An 18,758-nucleotide genomic window follows, 5' to 3' on the forward strand; every position below is an offset into this window, starting at 1 on the left:
TTACATTTTTCCTTTGATTAGTTGAGAAAGAAAAATCGCCCTCTTTTCCGCCAAAAGGTCGAAAGTTAAACATTTTCTTTTTAATTGGGGAAGCTTAATAAAGTTGCATTTCTTTTTTTACTCTCTATATTTCCCGTGAAGGACAGACGAGACAAAAATCCAAAAAAGGGTTAAAAGTAAATAACAGTAATAACAATAAAAAAAAATTGCATTAAATGAAACTACCATGATTTATGGTGGTTTCCAATCAAATGCACAGGGACACTTGACGTACCTTTTATTTTCCCAACCCACATATTTTTCTTTCTGTTTCTCTCTGAATCTCACTCGCACACAAACACCTTGTACGAAAAATAAAAACAAAATATAATAATTAGTCACTCTTCATGATCTCCCGATGATCTTTCTTGTCTGATGACCAATAGACAGAGTAAAATATAACCAAATCTTACGTCCTTTTTTTTGTTTCTTTATTTAGTTTTTTTCTCTCTCTGTGTAGACATGAAATTTCAGAGTAGGTACGTTAGTACATAGTCAATGCACGCACCGACCGACTGGCTTTGCTCTCTGTGGATCCGAGTCTTCTTTTCTTCTCTCTCTCCTCCTTCAATTTTACACTTCTTGGCTCTCAACTGAACAACCTGCCTGTGAGCTTTGTCTACTTTATATTTTCCTGTAAAAGAATCAACCATTAATAATAATAATAATAATAGTAAAACATTATTTCCTATGGGTTCTAGAGGAGAAAGAAACACCAAAAGAAAAGCTTCTTCAAATGCCGAGAAAGAACCACAAACGCCAGGTAAATTGTGCACGACGTCAAATGCATGGATTTTCATTTTGGTTGTCCTACACTGTCTTTATTGATTTTTTTTTTTCTATGGCTCGTGTCTTTCACTCAAGAACAGAATCAAGAGAGAATTATTATATATGTCTGTTTGTGGAGGCGAATTAGGAAAGTACTAAGTTGGTCCTCCAAACCCATGTAAGGTCTTAGTCTCAACTCTCAAGTCTCACTCAAAACGAAAATGGGAAACGATGTGTGGATCGCAGTATTTGATATTGAGTTTTTGTGATATCTGAAATGGAATAACAGAATATGCCTCAAGAGGGGTTCAGATCAGCGATATACCGGTCTCTCGCCACGTGTAACGACCCAAAAGGAGTTGTGACTTGCAAGCCGATCAGGAGAGCCAAAAGCAGCGAAGAAGCTTCGACGATGAGCCGAAGAAGAAGGAAGGCTCCGGAAGAAGCGAACAGCCCGGCCTCGTTCCAGCTGGCGGAGATCTCGAGAGGGGCCCGGAAGCTGAACGAGACGATCGAGCGGTGGTCCAGCGGGGACAGAGAAGGATCCAATGACATGGCCAAGGAGCTTCTGAGAGGCGCGATGGACCTCCAAGGCTCGCTCGTCATGCTCGGGAAGCTTCAAGAAGCTTCCAAGTTCATGGCTCGCCTCAAGCACGGCGGGACCAGTCCGGACCAACAAAAGCCTCGGCTTTCCTTCGGAGGGGATTCCACCGAAGAGCTCAAGAAGGTGATCAGAGAGAGCCTCCTCGTGAAGCAGCGCAGGAGCTTCGTGTCCTACCCCGAAAATGGTTTGGAATCCGCTTCGGCTTCGACTTCGACTACTTCTTGTGAGTCCCATTTGCCACCGAAAGGTCCGAATCTCATCGCCAAGCTCATGGGGCTCGGAGACTACCCTTCGGCGGCGAAGCCCAACAGACCCGTCTCTGATATCGACACGAACACAAGGCCTCGTCGGAGTTTGAGGGAGATTCTCGAGAGCGTGCGGTCTGAAGGGGAGTTGAGAGGGGACGATGATGAAAGCCTTCCTCCGATCGTGCTGATGAAGCCGATGCGAGTCCCAAAGAGAGAACAAGAACACGACGATGATGACCCTCTGTGCGTCAGCAGAGAGGTGTTGATGAAGCTGAGAAGAAGCAAAGATATAGAGCCGGTTAAAGCAGCGAGGCTCGCCAAGCCAAAGGCAAACTCTCCTTCGGTGGTTAAGCCACCAAGAGCCTCTAGTCCTGCGAGCCACGAAAAGCGGAGAAACGAGGCCGGCGATAAAAGAGGCGACAAGGTTCAGATTAAGGTCCACAGACCGCCGGAGGAGAAGAAGACCAGAAGTGAAGGTCAGGCTATTGATAGGAAGACCTCTGTTAAGACGAGAAAGACGAGTTCCGAGGCAAATGCTCCGAAGATTCAACATATTTCTGGACAGCGACGGAGTTTGAGTCCCAATAAGCCGAGCACAGTTAAACGCGGTGACCAAATTGCTTCTTCTAATCAGAAAAAGAAGAGCTGCGTCAAGAAAGAGAAGCCTGCGAACAAGTCCACGGCGGTGAAACTCGCCGTAGTGGTGAGTGTAAAATAAATGATATTTTTTTCGTCAAACAAAGTCAATGAAGTGTTGATGCAAATTGTGTACTATTCAGGTTGATGAAATTAGCCGAGTTTCCACGGGAAGCGACTGTCGTGAAACTAGCCCTAAATCTCAAGACGAGGACCTAGGTTTCTCTGAATCTAACGTCGAAGGTACGTAAAGTGTCGATTTGTGTTGAATTGGTCACAGGATTACGAGTTCTGAGGATGAATTTTGGTGCAGATGTCACTCCTGAAAGAATACTCACGCCGTCGAGGGCTTGCCTTAATCACGATGAATCCGGAGAGGAAGAAGAAGCTCCGACGGATATCATCAACGATAAGAGGTTCGAACCGGAATTCAATCTGAAAGCCTTTCTTCTGTGCAGTCTCTCCTTCCGAAGCCGCGCGGAGGAACTTTTCGATCTCGATTTCGACGCCTCACAAACCCCGCTTTCATCCTCCTCCGACGATTTCGATGATCTCCGACGAATCGCGGGATCGCTTCTTGTCGACTGCGCATTTGAGCTCGTCGAGCGTCTGAGCCTTACGATTTCGCAATCGGCGAAGTTGATTCGACGGCGAATCTCTCTGGAGACGTTGGCGGAGGAGGTCTGCGACGAGATCGAGGCTCTGAGGAGCTATCACTCCGGCGGAGGCCTTGTGGCGGTGGAGTGCGTGTACGCGATGTTGGAGAGGGACGTGATGACGCGCGGAGGAGCAGCGGCGAGTGGAATGTGGGATCACGGCTGGAGTTTCGCCGGAGTTTCGTCGGAGGAAGCCGAGCTTGTGGTTGCTGACGTGGCGAAACTGGTGATGCGTGGATTGATTGAGGAGATCTTTTCTTGCTAACTCAAGTTTTGTTTGCTTTGGCTTTGATTTTCTAGTTTTTTTTGGTAGAATAGTAAGTTGGAAAGAATTTCGTAGATTTATGTACGTATACATAGAGAAGATCCTTAATTTGTTAAATACATCACTAATACATGATCTCTGAGCATGAAAATGATGGTCATCAAAATTTGACGATGGCCTTTTAAGATTTGTTTCCCCAGTGCCAATAGTCATATTTCAGTATTCCTTGTCTTCATTCATAGTCGTAATTTTAGTCAAAAATAGGTACACCGGAAATTTTTTATTTTATTTTAAATTAGAGTATATTTTAAGTTTCAATGGTTTCTTTTCATTTAGGTCGGAATTCTAGCTCTATCAAACCATAAAATTCTAATTCAATGAGTACCAAAATTTCGGTTTGGCCGAAGCAGAATTTTGGTCTAACCAAATGTCTAGATTTAATCTTTTTTTTTTTTTTTTTTTGAAGAAACAGACATAAATCTTATTAAGGCATATCAGCCAAAATGTCATCATACAGCCAAGGAGGGACTCTTTCTTCCCACATTACATCAGTATCAAAACAAAGGGAATATCTAGCAAGCTTGTGTGCTGTTTTATTACACTCACGATTGATATACGAAAACTTTATCTCTTCGAAGCTTTCCCCAAGGCATTTGATTTCTTCGAGGATTAGACCGATTTCCGTGGCTGGTGGCTCAGGCTGTTGGAGTTGTTTTATTATACTCTGGCAGTCGGATTGAATAATAATCTTCCGGGTACGGAGTGACGTCGCGACTTTCAGCCCCTGCAGAATTGCCCGTGCTTCAGCTTCCGGAGGTTTTAGTCGTTGCGAGGATGAAATAGCCGCTGTCTTGAGGTGTCCTTCGTGGTCCCGGACGACACAACCTGCTCCTACCCTCCCGGTGGCCGAGTCGATCGCTGCATCCACAGAAATCGCAGACCAGCTTCTCTCCGGGGGGCCAGCGCTGCGGCTCCGCGGCAGCCATCTCCTCGTCGCTGTTTCATCTCGTCGGAGGTCTGGTATCTTGGAAATATTGGTCTGTCCATTCAATCACAGACTCGTATCTTCTTTTTATTCCTTGCATTACTCATTCATTGCGAGAATTCCAAATCTGCCACGCAAGCATCAGGCACCACTCCAAATCAGCCCGCTTCATCTCCTTCGACATCCTGTCCAGCCCGCCTACAAGGTCCGCGGCTTCTTCCGGGATGAGGCCTTGGTTCACCGCCGCAGCCTTCCACATTGTCCTCGCTTCCCGGCATCCCCAGATGGCATGAAATAATGTCTCAGAGTCCTGGTCACATCTTGGGCAAACATCGGTGTGAGTGACTTTCCGTCTGAAAAGCGCCGAGTTCGTTGACAGCCACGAGTTGCTGAGCTTCCATAAAAACATCTTAATTTTCGGGGGGAGGTTTAGGGCCCAAAGCACGCTCCACCAAGAGTTGCTAGAATTGGGGTCCGAGCCACTCGCTTCTTCTCTCTAATCTTGTGCCACCCGGTACCCGCTCCGCACGGAATACTCGCCGTCCGTCGAGTAGTGCCACATGAGCTTGTCTGGGACTGGAACGCTGCTGGTGGGGATCGCAAGGATCATGTCCGCATCTACCGGTGTAAACATCGCCTTCACCAAAACCTCATTCCAACCTCCATTATAATTTTTCAATTCTGCGACCCTCATCTCACAAGGGAGTGGAGGGGGCTCGATGAGGCTGAACAGCTTCGGTCTCGGGATCCATCGGTCTCTAAGAATATCCACTTGTTCTCCATCTCCAACACGCCATCTCGAACCTTTTTCGATGAGTTTCCTGCCCCACAGAATTCCTTTCCGGATTTGGGAGCCATTTGACCCGTCATTAGCCTCCAGAATATTATTATCGGGAAAATAACATACCTTGAGGACTTGATTCACCAAGCGATCCGGGTGTCGGATAATATCCCACGCTTTTTTTGCAAGGAAAGCTTGGTTGAAGTCCTCGAGGTTCCGGAAGCCAAGGCCGCATTTGGTTTTGTGTCTACATAGCGTCTCCCATTTAGCCCAGTTGATTTTCTTCTTCTCTTTGTTGCTGCCCCACCAGAAGGCGTTCATGAGGTTGTGGAGTTTGGAGATGAGGCTCTTGGGAAGGCGGAAGCAACTCATGGCGTGGCTCGGGATTGCTTGCACGATCGCCTTAAGAAGAACCTCTTTCCCGGCCTGCGAGAAAAGGCCACCCTTCCAGCTCTTTATCTTCTTCCACACCTTGTCGAGGACGAAAGTAAACAGCTCCACTCTCCGACGGCATGAGAATGTTGGGAGTCCGAGATAATGGTCCAAGTTCTCGGCCACCTGGACCCCTAGTGTTGCTGCAAGCTCTCGCTGTTGTTCTTCATCCACTTGAGATCCAAAAGTGATGCTATTCTTATCCATGTTGTTAAAATTTGAAGAGTCTTTCCCGTCTCTAGAGGTTTCGCTAGTTAGGTATTGCCAATGTTAAAAAGTCGGAGAGAGAATGTAAGAGAGAGAGAGAGAGAGAGAGAGAGAGAGAGAGAGAGAGAGAGAGAGAGAGGGAAACCCAATATTTTTTTTAATCTACATAAAAGTTGAAGGAGAAGAGGATATTATCCTTATATATCTAAAAGGAAGCCCCCAAATATTATAGAAGGAACTAAGCATGTACATCGGGTTGGGTTATTCGGGTTTGTACATTTTATGAACCCGACCCGAAATCTTCGGTTTGTCATTTTTATAACCCAATCCAAACCGTTTATGGTATTAAAACCAAACGATATTAATCGGGTTGGTTTGGTTTGATTTATTTGGGGTGGTTTAAGTCGGGTTGTTCGGGTTAATTTGTCACAACAAAAGTACAAAATAGAACGTTGAATCAAATTCATAAAAAAAAAAACAAATCATGCAAATACTAAGAATAAATAAATTATGTCTCATCTCAAATTTCACACTCCATAAAAATCTAGACCTCGTGAAAAATCTGTAAAATAATAAAAAAAAAATGAGTTGTTGAATATAAGTAAGTCTTAATAGATAATATTGAGTCTACTTATATTATCTATTTGTCAACTGTCATGAGCATAAAGATACACCTACAAAATAACTAATTAATTTAAAAATGCATTTATATTTTTATTTTAAAACCATAAAGCATATGGTGTATTTTTTTTTATTTTACCTTGATAACATTTTTCATTTTTTATAAATTTTTATTTTATTTTAACGGGATCGAGTTGGTTTGGTTCAACCCAATCTCATGACGATCAAAAACCAAACCAACCCGAAACACTTGCGGGTTGGGTTGATTTCAACCCAAAATTTTTCGGGTTGTAATGAGGCGGGTTAGAAAAGAGTGCGGTTTGGTTTGGATGATCGGGTTGTTTGGTTTGTCGGTTCTCATGAACACCCCTAGAAGGAACAATATTAATTTTGTATATTTTTAGTTATGTTTTATATATTAAAGTTTGACACAAGATTTTGTGGAGGGTGTTAAGCGCCCATCCCGCGTAATTGTTTCTCTTGACTGCATATCCCTATATCCCTCTATGCAGAGTGTGAGTTTATATATATATATATATATATATATATATATATATATATATATATATATATATATATATTATGTGTAGTTATATAGTTATCATCGTTACAAAATTCATATAATTCTTTAAAAATATTATGGTTAATAATCAATTCAATTGTTATAAGATCTTTAAAATTTTAAATATCCTCCGAGCATGTGTCAACGTCAATTATGGTTCTCCAATTATCAAGAATGATCGTCGTTTAACCGCAACAGTTGTGAGGAGCTATAATTGGTTATTTTTATATCACCCAACAACAGTGACAATTCCTATTTGTATCACAAATTATTAATTTCATATACTTATCTGGTATTACAAGTTATAAAATACTTACAATTTTTGTTTCAGTGACTTTGTTCGAGGTCATGCTCACCGGATTAATAACAACATTTGCTAGCTTATCTTGAGTAATGAAATCATAAAGTTATTATAAAATATTAGAAACATGATTTATCAATGGAAATTATGCCACTTACAATTTCCGTATTGTTGCTTTGGTTTGATGTCACGGCCATTAAATTTGTAATTTGAGTCGTGTTTACTTCCTGGATAATAAAACCACAGCTGCTATTATTAATTCATATTATAGTAAAAGATAATTTAAACAACAAGATAACTGGCTATTCCTTTATTGTTTTAGGTCACGATCATCGGATTTGCATTTTTATCTGTCGGCATTTCCTGAAAATGATTTTTTAGTTTGTTAATAAGATAACATTATCAATTATTAACATGTATTCATCAATTGTATATTATTAACTACTTACAAAAGATACGTCTGGAATTTTTCCGCCTAGTCTATCCATGAAGATCCGCATCTACATTTTGTATAGGGAGCCCGAGCTAAATAACAAAGTCAAACGTTGTAATCGTCAAAATAGCCAAGTTTTGGTTTATTTTTAATGTGTAGCCAATATACCACATTAACAGTTAAAAAATACAAATTTGCCCTTCATTTAAGTAATATCAAATCAAATTCCCGCGTCCAAAAAAAGAAACAAATAAAATTGGAGGCAATGAATGTCAACTAAAAAAATCTGCCGTGATAAATGATGCGTATCTAAGAAATCTACCGCGATAAATGCCAACCAACACGCAACCACACCTACAACGCACGAGAAAAAATTCAAAAACAAAGTCAAACAAAAAAAATTTGAAGCGAGACCGGCGATTGAAATTAACAGATATTAACATAAATTAACAGCAATTAACAGAAATTAACAGGATTGAAATCGTTCCATACATGAATCAATGAGTGAAAAATCTTCAATCAAAGCTCTAAATAACAACAATTAACATAAATTAACAGGATTGAAATCGTTAACACCAGATCGTCAACAACAATTAACAAGAATTAACATAAATTAACATGATTGAAAACAAGATCTTTAATTCATGTACAAATATCAAACATAAAAACAGATAACAAAAACCTATAAATCGTTCAATACCTGATTCAAAAACATGGGTGGACGACGGCGCGGCACCGGTGGCGCCGACGGCCACGGCGGGGGCAGGGGGAATGCGCTCTCCGGAGATCAAGATAAGTCTTCCCTTCTCATCGAGGTGGTTGGCTCGGGCGATGCTCCTCCGGGCGACTGGGCCTCACCCGGCGTGGCCGGCGGCGCGGCCGACCAGGCTCTGCAGGCAGCCGAGCCCGCCCAGGGCGTTGGCGCGCGGGATCGCCGAGGAGGGAGCCCCCAACCAGGATAGGCCTAGCGCTGGGACGGCTGGGACACCGACGAGCGAGGCCGGTGCTGCGCACGAGACGGGGCGCGCGAGACCGAGCGTTTGGCTGGGCGTGAGGGAAAAGTCTCTTCAAATCTGAACGTGTATATTTAAACGTGGAAATTCTGTTAAACAAGCATTTAAAGTGGATCATTGGTTGACTTTTTCATATTTTGATTCTTTACGTTTATATAAAACCAACGTTTAAAAAAATAAGGGCATTTTAGGTAGAAAGAACACGTCTGATTTGCCATCTCACCCATATTGACTATTCTGCAAAAGTTTTTCAAAGGTTGGCTATTTTGCAATCTAAACGTTTGGACATGGCTAGTTCGTCTAATTTTTCAATAATATATTAGTGAAATACACTCATCTAAGTGACATAATGTATATGATATTAAACAACAACATTTTTCCATGTTCGTCAACGTAAGTTGAGCTTTTTAGGGGTTCTCGGCTGGTTTGTTGACAATGTTTCCTACAGTTATCATAAAAAAATTTTGATTATAGATCTAATACTTTTTGTACATTTAAAACATTAAAATACTGATTACTTTTGTTTTAGGTGTTGCTTTGGAAGTAAAGTTTCCTACATAGTCATATCTGTCATTATTTCCCTATACAAACCATATGATAAGTTAATAAAAACAAATTCACAATAAGTATATTACTATACAAAATTAACCATTAACCATTTTATACTTACTGAAGAATCTGCCATATTAGTCTCTGGTGTTTTTTTCTCATTAATATATATTGTTCCATCATTCCCACCAAATTTCTATGACATTTTTAGGGAGATTAACAACTATTAATTTAACCAAAAACAAACAATAAGACATATAAAATGTATTTTCTTACCATTGCAGTAAGTGTGGTCACTACATTCATTCGCTTATGCATTTTCTTTCCCTACGCTGCCCTATACTAGTAATTATTTGATAAAATTTGTATAGTAAGATACACCAAATTTTATTTCCGATACTTCGTCTTCAATCGTTTCTAGCTTCATCTTCACAATCTTCGATTCCGTTTCAAGTTTATGGATATGGTTTATAGCATAAATCAACCCATTACTAAGGTCATCTACTGCTTTTTTTCTTTCAGATATTCAGTGTTTGAATCCAAACTACTAGCGTAACTTTTGCCTTTTCCCTTATCTTGTTTGACCGCGGGTTGCTCATCTTCTTTAATATCTTCTCTTTGAGGGTATCATGTTGCGAGCTCCTATTCTGTAGTATGGACCCACTTCATATCAACCTATGGAAAAAAACCAAAAATTACTTAATAGCTAATATTAATTACAATTAAGAATAGGTAACATTTGCATGCCTCCATATTATTGAAAGTCTTTTTGCATAGCATGTCATAGCCGACACTCTTGTAGTATGTCTATTTCAACATCCTTGGAATCATATGAAATATTGTCCTTTCTGCATATCGTTTCTTTTCGAAATCAGGTATCGCTTCGTAAGCCAAGCCAGAAGTGGACGTAAGAACCTAAATTTCATGACAAAATTTGCAGATTTTCTCATCGAATTACATAAAGCCTCAAAACTAAGTCTCCCCCAAGGGTAATCTGTAAATATTTCCGCATTGTTAGCTAGCAAAGTATGTTCATCTTTAGTGTTGATATTGTTTCGTTTTGCTAGTATCATAATTTCAAGAATTGCAAAGTTCGCTATTGCTACGCATCCTTCATCAGCCGCTTCAATATCAGAATGCAATATGGCCACCAAATTCCATTCTCTCTTTGTTCCCTATCCAGTAAAAAAAAACTTTTGCTCCAATTTATTGACAATAGGAGGCCTGTCTTGGGCTCTAGGTATTGACCCACAGTTCAATCCGTATTTTTTTAAGTTATTATCTTAAATTAACTACAAAATCTACAGTTTCAGAATAAACAACATACGCAATTACCAAATATTAATTTCAGGCTTAATATAATCATTTCTCCAAAAGCAGTAGAACATAATTACATACTAAATGAATAATGGTAATTTCTTTTTCTAAAAGCATATAAAGTATGAACTAGCAAAAAAAAAAAAAAAATTCAATGTCAAACCATATTTTACCAATTATTTCATATCTAAGTTAATTAAATACTACAAGTTTTTTTATTTATCTGACATTATTTGGAAGTCGTACATAATAACCACATTTATGTTATCACCTCGATGTAAAACAAGCTAAGTGTACCAGTCTACCAGATTCTTTCAAAAGGCAAAAAGAAAGAATGGTTTTGTAACTTTTTAATATTACGTAGAAGAACACGACGCCGTTTTGTTTATGATAGCATGCCATAGATTTTCATTTTTAATTTAAAAAGTGCTACAAATTTTGAGCTCAAGTATCATAGCTGCCTTGGCTTAATATGGGCCACAAAAAATACCCAAAAGTCATTCTTGTCTGATAACTTGTAGAGCCTAAAAAATTATCCAAGAAAATCTGAATGTGAGAAATATATGTGGATAAGAATCTCCGATGGATTGTCACAACACAAACACATTGCCACTATTCTACAATATACGAATATAATTCTTAATCTCCCACTTCATGGGCTTCTTCTTCTTCTACATGCACAAGACCAGGATCAAGAAGACCAGCCTAATAATGCACACCTTAGCAGGTACATGACGATCAACCACTTCTTCGTTTGGACTGAATGTATATCATTTTGAGAATTCCCAAATTAGGATTAAGATTTCCACTTTTGATCAAGATATTGTTTAGTGGTTGGGTTTCAAATTTGCTGTCGCTGAGTAAGTGGGTAGAGATAAATACTCTGTTCCTTTCTTTTCTATGGCAGTCAAAGTTTGACCCTTTTTTCCAAAGAAGTAATTAGGTGGCTTAGTATCAACAGTTTGAGGCTGCGTGAGAGACTATCATGGGCCAGAGCACAATAATCAGCAACAAACCGGTTCATCATACATCTGCGACAATGGTACCACAAAAACTATCAACCAACTCTTCTTCTGACTAAATCGTTGAAAGTGTATAATATATATATTTTTCATAGGAGGCAATGCCGAAGAAGGTCTGCGTGGCTTGCAGCGAGGGCGAGAAGAGCTGCCGGGCCGTGCGATCGAGGACGAAGCTGATGAACGGTCTGATCGAGCGGGGGCGGGCCCGCGAGGTCCACCCGATCTTCGACGCCCTGATGGAAGATGGGCACAAGCCGACGATCGTGACGTACACGACCCTCGTGGCGGCTCTGACCCGCCTCAAGCGGTTCGAGGCGATCCCGTCGGTCCTCGCGAGCCTCGAAGAGAGCGGCACGAAGCCGGACTCGATCCTCTTCAACGCGATCATCAACGCGTTCACGGACTCGGGGGACACGGAGGCTGCGGCGAGGACTCTGCGGAGGATGGTGGAGGATCACGGCTGCAAGCCCACGACGAGCACGTTCAACACGCTCATCAAGGGCTACGGGAACGCGGGCCGGCCCGAGGAGGCTGAGAGGCTCTTGGGCCTCATGACCGCGAGGCCCAACGAGAGGACCTACAACATCGTGGTCCGGGCTTGGTGCAAGAAGGGCGAGATCGGCCGGGCCCGCGAGACGGTTCGCAGGATGGTCGGGGCGGGGGTGAGGCCCGACGCGGTGACGTTCAACACGCTCGCGAGGGCCTACGCGGAGAGCGGGGAGGCCTTTCGGGCCGAGGGGGTCGTCTCGGAGATGCTCGACCATGGGGTCCGACCCAACGAGCGGACTTGCGGGATCGTTGTCAACGGGTATTGCAAGGAAGGGAACGCGGAGGACGCTCTCGGATTCGTGTACCGGATGAAGGATTTGGGAGTCGCTCCGAATCTCGTCGTGTTTAACTCTCTCATCAAGGGGTTTCTCGACGTCACGGACCCCGATGGGGTCGATGAGGTCAGCTACTTTTCTTTTCTTTTCTTTTTTTCCCCTCTTGAAATCGATGTCTTTTTGGAGAGACTTGTGAGTCAAGCTTGAAGGCCGAGTAAGGTTTGCCCTGACTTATATAGGACCAAAGACGAATAATCGAAATTTCCGTCCCAATTATTTAGAAGTAAGTTAAAAATAAATAAGTGTTTCTCAAGCTTGAAGACCAAGTAAGGTTTGCCCCCAACTTAAATGGGACCAAAGACAAATTATTGAAATTTCGGTCCCAATTATTTAGAAATAAGTTGAAAATCCGCCTTGTGAGTCAAAAGAAATAAGCGTTTCTCAACCTTGAAGACCAAGTAAGGTCAGCTACTTTTTTTCCCCCTCTTGAAATCGATGTCTTTTTGGAGAGACTTGTGAGTCAAGCTGGAAGACCGAATAAGGTTTGCCCTGATTTATACAGGACCAGACACGAATAATCGAAATTTCGGTCCCAATTATTTAGAAATAAGTTAAAAATAAATAAGTGTTTCTCAAGCTTGAAGGCCAAGTAAGGTTTGCCCCCGACCTAAATGGAACCAAAGACGAATAATCCAAATTTCGGTCCTAATTATCTACAAATAAGTTAAAAATCCCAATAAAATAAATGAAAATTTGAATAATTTTTTTTTCTAAGATTAGAGGCCATTTCAATTTGGATCCCTAGACAAAGGTCTGGCCCGTCTGTAATCGAATCCTGATCGTCTAAAATGAAAGCTTATTTAGCGATAGTAACAAAAAAGATGATGAAATGTGATAATGCGGAAACGGAATGGGACAGGTATTGTCGCTGATGGAAGAGTTCGGGGTGAAAGCGGACGTGGTGACGTTCAGCACGATAATGAACGCGTGGAGCTCGGTGGGGCTGATGGAGAAGTGCCACGAGGTGTTCGAGGACATGGAGCGAGCCGGGGTGGAGCCGGACGCCCACGCCTTCTGCATCCTCGCCAAGGGCTACGTTCGGGCGGGGCGGGCCCACAAGGCCGAGTCCGTCCTCGACCTCATGACCGTGCCCCCCAACGTCGTCATCTTCACCACCGTCATCAGCGGCTATTGCAGCACCGCCCAGATGGACCCCGCCATGAGGGTCTACGCTAAGATGTGCCGCGCCGGAGTCCAACCCAACCTCAAGACCTTCGAGACCCTCGTCTGGGGCTTCGGCGAGGCCAAGCAGCCCTGGAACGCCGAGGGGCTTCTCAAGGTCATGGCCGAGAAAGGCGTTTCGCCGACGAGGAACACGGTGCAGCTCGTCGCCGAGGCTTGGCGGTCCATAGGATTCTTCGACGACGCCAAGAGGGTCCTCGAGGGAAGAGAAGGAGAAGGGGAAGGGTCTTTCGAGGCGATTTACAAGAGGCAGAGCCAAGGCTCGATCGAGTGCTCGTCCAAAGGGGCGGTTCTGAAATCTCCGGCGATGTCTCTTTTTGTGACGAGCTCGAACGCGTTTCGAGTGAGAGCGTCGAGCGTCGCGGTGTGTCGGAAGGGATTGAAGGGCTTTGCTGTGGCCGGCCGACACGGGAGGTTTGTAAATACGTGTAGATTGGTGTTCATAAGCTGATGATGATGAGGGTTTCTTGGGATTCAAGAAAAGATTTGTTTGACTTGTTTGGTGTTTCAAGATTTACACCTCCTAATTCATGTAATTTTCTTCATCATGTTGTATACTACAGATAATACTGGTGTAACAACAGAAGACCAGATACAATTATTTTTTGGTCCATTCCTTGGTATATATAGTCAAACTCAAATGTAATACTTTCATTTTCATACAACCATTACAAGACTTTGGTAAAACAATGGGTTTTAAACATCATCATATGACTTTAGCTTTCAAATTGGTATCAACTCTTTTTTTACAGCCAAGTTGGTATTAATAAATGAATCGTAATTCCTCTTTCAAATTGGTATTTTTGTCAAAGAAAAAAAAAGAGTATATGAAAAAATGTTTTGTCTAAACATTGAGTATTTTTGTTACCATTTCCCTAAAAATAGTTTGAAGAATGAACTTCATGCTCAATGTAATAATTCAAATTTTAAAAAATACAGTGATGGTTAAAATGCCATGGCCGTAAAAGCTCAATAAAATCAAAGTTTGTCTCCTAAAAATAGCATTAATGGTTGAAATTACTAGATATGTGCAACTATCTCATAAAATGTTGCAACAATTAATGAGACAACTAAATTTAACGAGATATCAATAAGAACATAATAAGTACAGAATAATAAAAGAACACACGAATTGATTACTCAGTTCAGCAAGTTTTGCTTACGTTTTGTGGACCTTTTTTGGGTGCGAATAAATTTATTGCGATAACATGGTACAATAAGGTTTGACACTCAACGACTCTCTCGCTAGCAACTTAACTTACGTCTATCTTTTTCAACCGCTACTTAGGTTCCCCCTAAGTTCGGGATCTCTTCGATTCCTTTCTAATCCCTCGAAAATGTACAAATAATCTGCTTTTTATACGCACAAGACACCCGTATCGGAGCACTCAAGTTAGAGAATGTGCAATAAGAAATCCTCAAACAAAAATAGAGCGCTCAAACGATTTATCCCGAATGAATGTAGTGAATGTGTGGGGAAAATTGTGAATAGAAGACTAATATATGCTAGCACCGAATTAGTTCTTCTAAATTCGACTTCCAACTCGTAGTCCTTTAAATCTCGCTGAAAACCTCCTTCAAATCGGATTTGGAAAGTCAAACAAATAAGTTGATCAAAATTGTCGTCGGATCTTTTGCGACGAAATCTCCACAAAGGTACCCCGATCATATCCAATAACATATCTTCTCAATATATAAATATTTTCGAATTAACGTCGCTAATAAATTATAATAACAATTGCCTTTATTTTTAGAATATTAGATGTTTATAATCCTTTTATATATTTTTTTTTTAATAATTTCCCAAATTTACATATAACAAAATATTAATTTGAAAACAAACATGAAATATGAAATACATGTCTACCACTCTAAAAAAAATAATAATGTAACCATGTCCAAATCACAAAATATAGGAAAAGTTCAATAGTGTCGTTTGTACGCCAATAGGTGACATTAAAAAGAAAAAAATAGAATAGTGTCGTTTATAAAGAGAGTTCCAGATCCAAAATGACGTTGAGTTCAGAGAGAGGATCAGAGAAAAAGCGAAGACCCAAAGCAGCGAGAGAGTGAGAAACAGAGTCAGCAATGTCGTCTCTGCATCTCTACTCTCCCTTACCTTCTTCTTCATCGTTACCTCCTTTGAAAACCTCAATTCCCATCCGAACCTATTTTTCGAAACCCTCGAAGAGTTTCGCTCGTTTCAAATCCCACAATATCCGCACTCTTCGCTGCGAAGCTCTCAAGGACTCCGGAGATGGCGGCGGAGGAGGAGGAGGAGGCGGCGGAGGAGACGAGGGAGATTCGGAGAAGAAGAGTGGATTGTTGCCAGAATGGCTGAATTTGAGCTCCGACGACGCGAAGACGGTGATCGTGGCGTTAGCGGTGTCGCTGGCGTTTAGGGCATACGTGGCAGAGCCCAGGTACATTCCTTCCTTGTCCATGTATCCCACCTTTGATGTCGGAGACCATCTTATTGCCGAGAAGGTACTCTCTTTTTCTTCCATTGAATTATATGAATGAGCTTGCTTGAGTACTTCATTATGCTATGAACTCGTAATGCTTTTGTTGTACAAGAAATGCAATTGCGCTTCAAATTGTTATTGTTTTGAAGATTTTGAGATCATTGATAACACAATTCATATTTTCTTGAATTGCGGCCAATTTTGACCTAACTTGAGTCAACTAGAACTGGAATGTTATGAGTACCGTGATGTTCTAATGCAAAATATTTCAGATGCTTTAGAGGGTTGTTTGTGGGTAACACAGTTCATGTGCTTGATGTGAACAGGTGTCATATTATTTTAGAAAGCCGTGTGCGAATGATATCGTGATATTCAAAAGTCCGCCGGCGCTTCAACGAGTTGGCTACACCGACGAGGATGTGTTCATCAAGAGGGTTGTTGCCAAGGAAGGCGATACCGTTGAGGTGGGTTTTTAATCTGCCATTCGAATACGATTCTCGAATATTGAGTTTAGTGATTATGCGCAAAATAACAATCATTGCAATATCTAAGCTCAATCGAACCTGTAACTAGACTCTTCAGATCTTCTCGCCTGTTTTTTTTTTTTTTTTAATAATTTTGTTCGCAATTCAAATATGTTTTTCTCGGGGGAAAGAAAAACTAACATCATGCTAAGCATTGAAAGAAGCTAAGGGTAGAAAATGATACAGTTTTCATTATTTGCTTGGTCATCATTCCAAACATAAAAACTAGGAAGCATAACTGAGTAAGGGCTACTTGTAAATAGACAACCAAAAAGTCGACTTTAGCTTCTTTACCTTTTTTCTTAGAATCACGTATCTTTTTTTTCTTTCTTGCAAAACTGTCTGGTATCAGGTTCGCAATGGGAAGCTTGTAGTTAATGGTGTAGAGAGAGACGAAAAGTTCACCCTTGAGCCCCCCAAGTATAACATGGCACCAATTGTGAGTCCCTTTATAACTCGGTTTAAACTTTTAAGGTAATCATATATATTAAATTATTGAAATGAATAACGCGTCGCTTGGTTTAAATTGCAGCGCGTACCCGAAAACTCGGTGTTCGTGATGGGCGACAATCGGAATAACAGCTACGATTCCCATGTTTGGTAATTGCTTGTTTTCGAATTTGGTAGCTTTTCATTTATTTGTGTGTATATATGTAGTAATGTTGGTCAATTTGGCAAATATTTTTTAGGGGTCCACTTCCGGCAAAGAACATAATAGGGAGATCTGTGGTTCGCTATTGGCCTCCAAAACGAGTCGGAGGAACGATTCTTGAGACCGGATGTGCCGTGGACACTGCTCCAATGACTCAGTAATTGATTGTACACTTGATTGATATTTACCATTAATGTAATGTTGGTAATCACTTTTACCAGAAGAACCAGTGTATTAATGTCATTAGTTATTAGTACAACATGTCAATCGGCAGAAAAAGGCTACGAACATGAGATTGAGTAGGACCTTAGCACGTCCAAGATGAGATGTATTTGATCCATAACATTGTCATGTTACTCTTCATATGCTTATAAGATCTCAAAATAACAAATTTGAAAATCTAACTCTGGTTGAATTGCTGTATGCAAGGTTTAAAATTCTGCTAAATATATCATAAGCTCTCGTTGAAAACTCAAATAATAGCGTTTCTTTTTGTAATATCTTGCAGCATGTGGTCGAGAATCTCGGTATGATAAAAAAAAGACTAAATCATTGTGAAAACTTCAATTCTGGGTGCTTGAGGCTACATTTGAAACCAAGAAAATAGGAGAGAAAAGAAAGTCTTATTTTCTTTGTGTTGTTTGGACGAAGAAAGACTAGAAGGAAAAAGAATATATATATATATATATACCTCTACATATATGTGTAGATAACCACACACAGGTCCTCAATATTTTGTCTTCTAGCAAATTTGATCTCTACATATATGACATCTACATATATAACCACGCAGGTCCTCAGTATTTTGTCTTCTAGCAAATTATACATTTGTTGATAGACAATTTATTTGATGTCCACATAACAAAAAGTAACAAAATTCATTGGCTTAATTGTTTTCATTGGCTGTTGATTAACCCACGGGCTTCGAACACAACAAAATTCAACATGGACCATTGCAATTTAATACTTTTTAATCTTTAATTTAAATTAAATTTCAAGCTGTGTTTTTGGGCTGCTAACGTGACTAATTGTAGTGCATGACAGCCAGTTGTCATTGTCATACTCATATTGTGTTCACGATCAAAGCAACCCACATGTTAATTCAAAGCTCAATGCTGCTACATGTTGATCCAACTGAATGCTACTTCTTCTTGATCAAAAGCTGAGTAACCGACTCATTTAAATTTGATACCTAAATACATTTACTCTCTCTACGGAAAACCCAAAAAAAACTTCTGAAAAAAAAAAAAAAAAAAAAAAAAAAACCAAGCCAACGCCAACCTCTCAACATTGGTAAAAATAAAACTCATTTCCATGGTTCATAAGTTGTTAGTTTCAGCCATCGTTTCTCTTTCTTTTTTTCTTTTTAAAAAAAAAACCTTGTTTTTTCCTCTCAATTTCCTTAATCTGCAAAATTAAATTGACTTCTACGTATTCCGAGTGGAATTTAAGCACCACTTCATTCAAGGTAATTCCTTTAATTCTCACTATCTTAGTTCAAATTTCAGAAGACAAAGTTAGGGTTTTAGTTTTATTCCTTCTGATTGGAAACTCTATTCCATGATTCTTTTTTCATTCTCGATTAAAAATATTTAGTTTAACAATATATCTA

At 40.6% G+C, this 18,758-nt stretch overlaps 2 protein-coding genes across 4 annotated transcripts; both read left to right on the plus strand.

Moving 5' to 3' along the window:
- The first annotated feature begins 302 nt into the window (after positions 1-302).
- LOC149400836 (uncharacterized) lies at positions 303-3,438 on the plus strand. Of its 3 annotated transcripts, XM_089611658.1 has the most exons (6): positions 304-643; positions 741-802; positions 909-985; positions 1,097-2,362; positions 2,439-2,538; positions 2,609-3,438. In XM_089611658.1, exons 4-6 carry the CDS (start codon positions 1,100-1,102, stop codon positions 3,214-3,216), a joined length of 1,971 nt encoding a protein of 656 aa, XP_089467784.1. In that variant the 5' UTR covers positions 304-643; positions 741-802; positions 909-985; positions 1,097-1,099; the 3' UTR covers positions 3,217-3,438. The 3 variants fall into 3 exon arrangements, with proteins under 3 accessions (XP_089467782.1, XP_089467784.1, XP_089467781.1); XM_089611656.1 differs by having other exon boundaries at positions 303-802; positions 909-990; XM_089611655.1 differs by having other exon boundaries at positions 304-802.
- A 7,498-nt stretch (positions 3,439-10,936) lies between these two features.
- PLSP1 (plastidic type i signal peptidase 1) lies at positions 10,937-17,545 on the plus strand. Its single transcript, XM_089610521.1, has 10 exons — positions 10,937-11,144; positions 11,325-11,459; positions 11,535-12,389; positions 13,183-13,951; positions 14,069-14,125; positions 15,580-15,992; positions 16,297-16,434; positions 16,847-16,933; positions 17,027-17,094; positions 17,184-17,545. Exons 2-10 carry the CDS (start codon positions 11,403-11,405, stop codon positions 17,305-17,307), a joined length of 2,568 nt encoding a protein of 855 aa, XP_089466647.1. The 5' UTR covers positions 10,937-11,144; positions 11,325-11,402; the 3' UTR covers positions 17,308-17,545.
- The last annotated feature ends 1,213 nt before the right edge of the window (positions 17,546-18,758 follow it).

Source organism: Urtica dioica, chromosome 4 (genome assembly GCF_054948205.1).
Source record: "Urtica dioica subsp. dioica isolate 48M chromosome 4, U.dioica_male_clone48M_v1_H2, whole genome shotgun sequence".
NCBI lineage: Eukaryota > Viridiplantae > Streptophyta > Magnoliopsida > Rosales > Urticaceae > Urtica > Urtica dioica.